The 6,000-nt window shown below is 38.6% G+C and overlaps 1 protein-coding gene across 1 annotated transcript in view; it reads left to right on the top strand.

Moving 5' to 3' along the window:
- Positions 1–6,000, top strand: part of NRP1 (neuropilin 1) — a 70,996-nt gene that overhangs the window by 15,770 nt on the left and 49,226 nt on the right. Inside the window, exon 5 of the mRNA XM_009325557.1 lies at positions 2,532–2,698. Within this exon, the coding sequence (XP_009323832.1) occupies positions 2,532–2,698 (167 nt within the window). The remainder of the gene's footprint in view (positions 1–2,531; positions 2,699–6,000) is intronic.

Raw genomic sequence — 6,000 nt, 5'->3', positions numbered from 1 at the left:
GAGCAATTGAACACTTGCATTAAAACAATGAAACATGAACAATGAATGCACTATCCGAAGCCTTCTTTTATTACATGGAATAAGCTTTGATGATCGATTTCTTGAATAAAAAGAACCCATTTAATATATGTGCTCTTGTTAAACCATTTCATAAGCTATCTAAGCTTTGTTCTCTGTCTCATATTTTTTTCCCAGTTGCCTTATTTTCATGCTTACCCTTTGGACAGAGAATGAAACGAAGTGAGGGAGATGCAGGAAAATAACGGGCTGTGTTACGCCATGTGCTTGCAGATTTCCTTGCTTTGCTCGATGATAAAACACACACTTTAAATCAAACTCTCTCTCCTTTCTGCGACTTACTGAGTTTAGAGCAGATTCACCCATATTTGATGTACGTTTAGTCAAAGAAGGAACAAAAGAAAAATGAGTAAACTGAAATTATCCCTGTTACTCCCCACCTCTCCTCTGCCCCTTGCCTCTTTAATAGCTTTCTTGTATGTGCATGGCCAGGAAGAGGGAACAGAACATACTCCAGCCTCTGTGGCTGGGAAGCATCCTCCTCCATCTCTCTCAGATTGTACCTCCAGCTAGTTTGGCTTCTCCTTATTAGGTGCTGCTCCTACCCCTTCATTAGCTAACACAGCCAACCTGGGTCCCCATGTCCACCTCCTCCACAGCCATCCTCCCCGGGCTGTAGAGGCATCATCACACTGGAGCCAGAATTAATAATATATGCTATGCTGGGATGCCTTCAGCTCTTAAACACGGGACCACAGAACAGGAGAAGTTAGTGTGTGAAAACCCTTTTGGATGATAAGAGGAAACGTTTTCTATGATGCAGGCTTAGACAGAGGAGTGATTCCTCTCACTTAATTTCAGCCACCCTTGCTCTTTGTGTTGTCACTACAGAGATGGTCACCTCCAGAGGACAACTCAGCTACTTATCTCAGACACATGACATGTCGCCAGGAGGTACTTGTCCCTCTCAGTAGACTACAGGGAAAGCCCACGTGTCTAGATCAAACTAGACACATACCTTTTAGATATTTTAATATGACTCCCACCTACCATGTCTTGAGTTCTTTGTAGTGGCTTATGGCTCTCCTTCCGACTCCAAACAGAAGTTAATTTACCTTGAGTCTTACCCTAAAGTAGTTCTGTTTCAGTACGTCACCCAAGGCCCCTAATAGCTGAAGCGGTACAGAAATGGGGGAAAGGGTGGTACACCACAGGAAATGCAGTTTGGGAACACGTTTGATAATTCAGTTATGGGGCACCGTAACTACAACTCCTATAAGGTACCCTGATAGCATTTCTGAATATAAGTTTTGGGATCCCCGATAAACGTTTTTAAACATTTTTTTTCAGAATATTTTAATTTTCATTTAATTTTCATTTTAATTTTCATTTTAATTTTCATTGAAAATGAAAATTAACTTTGAAGCAATAAGAACTTTGCTTATTAAAAGCTCATTTTTCCAGCTCAGATTTTGAAACCTTCAGCTCAGCATCTAACCCTCTGTTAGATATACGTCAGCTCCAGAGAAGGTGTGATAAAAAGGAGTGTGTACCCAAATGTCAGGGCCTCCACTTCACACAGTGGTATTTTACCTTAAACTGCTAATGAAGAAATGAATTATATTAATATACTATGAAGTCCCTGAACAGAAGCGTAGGCACATTTTATTTTTTCCTGCCCTTGCAATGGGGTTGGTAAACCTCTGACAGAGGGGCGCATGAGCAGCTGGGTGTGAGGATCCGTCTAAAGCCACCTACCTCTCTTGCTTTGGTGGGGGTTGGAGCCTTTATTTTTGAAGAGTGAGAGAAGAATTTAGTCTCTGTGCCCTATCAGCCTTTGAACTCACTATAGTGACTGCGTTGTCAATTGATTCTAAATTATCTTGGTAATTTTTATGTCCACAAAAAGAGATTGGATGGAGATGATCAACTTATTTAAAACACAGAACGTTATAGAAGAAGTGGTAATTCCCTTAGGTCAATACTCTTCTGGCTTGGATTCAAATTTTGTTGATCTATTTCTTTGCAGTGTCCAGGATCAAAAGAGAATGGCTAGAATTTTAATAATATTTTTAAAACATTTTATACTTTTTGTACTGGAGTAAGTAGTTTTAAAATAAAATTATTTTATACAGTCATCTGGTTTGTCTTTCCTGGCTTTGTGCATAATTATGAGTTGAACATACGTTGTTTTATATTATGAATCCATAGAAGTGCCTGTGCTACCCTAGAAAAGAGAGTTCTATTGTCCTATATTGAAATGGCTACAATGCTGGGCTAAAAATATTTGTATAGCATTATTATTGCAGGAATTGCCATGGCAACTCAAATGACAGTATTAAGAATGACACCATAAGCCCAATACTGCCTTACTTAAAGTTGCTGAAGAATTCAAAGTCACATAAAAATAAATTCTTTAGATATTCATATTCAAAGCAGGACAACGTTCTTATTATTCAAAGTCTAAATCAAAAAGCTGACCGTAATAATGATGGTAATTTATTTTTCTTCAGATTTCCAGTGCATGGAACCACTAGGTATGGAGTCAGGAGAAATTCACTCTGATCAAATCACTGTCTCCTCCCAGTACAGCGCTATCTGGTCTTCAGAAAGGTCCCGGCTAAATTACCCTGAGAATGGATGGACCCCAGGGGAAGATTCTACCAGAGAATGGATACAGGTAAAAAGATAACATTTTAAAGATATTATTAATAATACTCTGTGGAGTTTATTGAATGTGGAGAATGCAAAATAAAGAAAAAAAATAACACGGTAAAGTACTTCTACATAATCTAAGAATCATTGGAAGTGAATAGCTCACATTCCCTATTAGACACACAAAAAAAGACTGACTCCCAAAGGTATAAAAAAAGAAAAGGTCAGGAAGATTAATTCTTCTGCTTCCCACGTCTATTGTTTTTTCTGTCTTCTGGGCACAAATAACAGAGATTTTGGTTTAGTGGAAAAGTCAATATTAGTTTAACATGCACTTAAAGTGGAATGTCCCAGTAAACTGAGCATGTGCTATGTCTCCAGCTGATTACAGTTAAGCATTAATACGGCATGGTGTTTTCATCCACTCAGATTTCACCTCAGAAGACCTATGTCCCTTCTAGAATATGTTACATACGAAATGAGTTTAGTGATCTCTGTCTAGTGGCTATTCTTCCATGTCCTTAAACACAACATTCATTAGCAAGATTTGCCGCCTTGGCTTTGCTCTGTTAATACAGGAGAAATCCTGCAAACATTTGACCCCACGAAGAGACTCCTTGAGTTCAGTTAGTCTACTTAGGCTTGTTGTTTGCTATTTGTCATCAGGTCCATAGCTTAATGGCACATGATTCCTGAACAGGTTAGAATTATTCATATGAATTACTGTATACAAATAATCTATAGTAGCAGGCAAATATTAATACCATTAGGTGAAAAAAATACTGATTTGTCTCAGTTGTAGGTTGACTTACACTTCTTAGTTATGATCTAGATACTTTTTCTGTTGGCAAAAGCTAAGAGAAAGGCTTGAGCATATTAGATCAATATTACTAATATTGAAAACTTGTTCGTGTATTTGAAACATTCCTCTTGCTCCTGTTGTTTTCTATAGGAAATTACTAACTGACATATAAAAACAATGCCTCATTAGCCATCCATACGAATGTTCACATTGATGTTTCCTGTGAGGTTTGCTGTCTGCAAGAAAGCTTAAAAACATGTTGAGTAGTAGTTAGTAAAGGGAAGAAAGAGGGGGATATTGAAAACTTGTTCGTGTATTTGAAACATTCCTCTTGCTCCTGTTGTTTTCTATAGGAAATTACTAACTGACATATAAAAACAATGCCTCATTAGCCATCCATACGAATGTTCACATTGATGTTTCCTGTGAGGTTTGCTGTCTGCAAGAAAGCTTAAAAACATGTTGAGTAGTAGTTAGTAAAGGGAAGAAAGAGGGGGAAATCTTTCATTTTTGATCCTTTGCACGCAATGGGACTCTCAGGTATCCTGCTTAGGTGCCCCTACACATCCTGAGCTCTTGGCAAATTGGTAATCGTGTATGATGGACCTAATCAGACTTTAGAGTGGCAAAAAAAAGTCTGTTGATCCTTTTTCCTTACTTAGGAATAAATGTTAAAATCTCCCCAGCCTTATCTAAGTGCAAGGCTTGTTATTAATCATTGCCACTTGCAATCCGTGGAATGCACATGGAAAAAGGGTGGAATGCATCAGAATCAAATTCCATGTGTTTCATCTGGTCGGAGGGCCGCCACTTTTTCTTTATTTCCTTCTTTTCTGCTGTCACTTACGTATTTATGACTGGATAATCAAAACAAGAGAGCTAGTCAAATCTCATTCATGTGTTCTGTGTGCTTATTAACTTTATTAAGTTATGATGACTACGTACATACATATATAGCTTAATCCTTTCACTTAGAACTAGATCTTTCTGAGAAAAAGTTTCAAAGGACTTTTTTTAACCATTAACTTTTTTAATAACAAACACATAACAGAATCCAAGCTACTCTGGAGTTTATGCTTAAAACAGCTCAGGGTACCTCAGGCCTTCTGCCTGTGAATTTCTCAGCCTCCTTTGCCTTCTGCCATAAGCAGGGTGCTCAGGGGCTGAAACAACCACTGAGCATAATTTTTAGCAGCTTTACGCTTCCTCCAGCTACCACATCAGCCAAGAAGTTGGTGGGTATTTGTATGCTATACTGCTCGTGCCACAGCTCTCACCTACTTCACCCAGACCTTGGTTCGGAAAAGGCAGCATGAACTGTTTCCCGGAGCAGTCTAGCCCTAGGGCATCTCCTCCACTGCCCAGGGCCCATGTGGTGGGACCAGCACCCCCAAGACAGACTTCATGACAGAGCAACTAGGCTGTAGCAGCCTCAGCTGCAGAGCTGGCTCTTCTTTGCAAGACTGAGCCTACGAAGTCTTGCTTGAAGAGTCATTGCATTGAATAGCCGTGCTTAACACGTGTTGCAGAAGAACTGTTAATCATTTCTACCACTCAACCTATGTAGCAGAAGCAACCAAGCTAGTTTGGAGATTGAGTATGCCATCCCCTGGCTTTTCACAAGATACAAGGGTTTAAGTCATCTTTGGTTCCATTTGAGTCAGGAGGATATTAATTCTTATACTTATTTATTATGGTTTAATTCAATACTAACATTGCTAATTCAAGCTTCCAAATGTGTTCTAAATGCTTTCCTGTTAAACTTAATTGACAATCTTGGGACGGGTGCTAAGCTCTTCAGACCATCAGGCACCTCAATAACAGGGTCCTTGCACATGTGAACCGCCATCTTCTACAAAGGCTTGATGCCATTGGCAGTAAGCACGTGTTGTGAGTTTGTATCTGGATAAAATATTGAAATCCCATGTTTCCTCTTTACAAATATCCCTAGGAACAAATGTTCATCTCCATAAAATCTTACGGACAAACAACCAAGGACATGCAACTAATCAAATACTCTGAAATTACCCATTGAAAAAAATCATAATATTTTATAAAAGGAGGAAGACACTTGTATATGAAGGACTGAGGTCACTTTGTTCTGTTTTGTTCTGTATGCTGTTGTGAACTAGTCATTTATTTGAAGTATTTGCTTTTGTGTGGTATGGCGTAAATGGATTTTTGTTGCATAGTGTAAGAACTCTAGAAAATATTCAACAGCAAAAAACAGGCTGAAGGATACAGCAATGCTGAATTTGGAACTTTTAAAGTGAAAATTTATGCCTATATGCCCTTGTCTGAGAGAGAAAGGTTTTGTGTATATCAGTATTCAATAATCTTTTCACGATTGCAAGTTTCCATACCTGCACACGCACTGCAGCTGGTTGAGTAGTGATGTCTGTCTTCAAACTGCTAATATGCATATGCAACTAGGGCATATATATGAGATATGTACAATCATACATGGGCAAAGCAGCTTGAAGATTCAGCTCCAAATACTAATTTCCTTAGTGTATAATTTTTTT

The sequence above is a fragment of the Pygoscelis adeliae genome, unplaced genomic scaffold, assembly GCF_000699105.1.
Source record: "Pygoscelis adeliae isolate BGI_AS28 unplaced genomic scaffold, ASM69910v1 Scaffold175, whole genome shotgun sequence".
Classification (NCBI taxonomy): Eukaryota; Metazoa; Chordata; class Aves; order Sphenisciformes; family Spheniscidae; genus Pygoscelis; species Pygoscelis adeliae.
The sequence above is the reverse complement of the archived record's forward strand: the minus strand, read 5'-3'. Positions and strand labels throughout refer to the sequence as shown.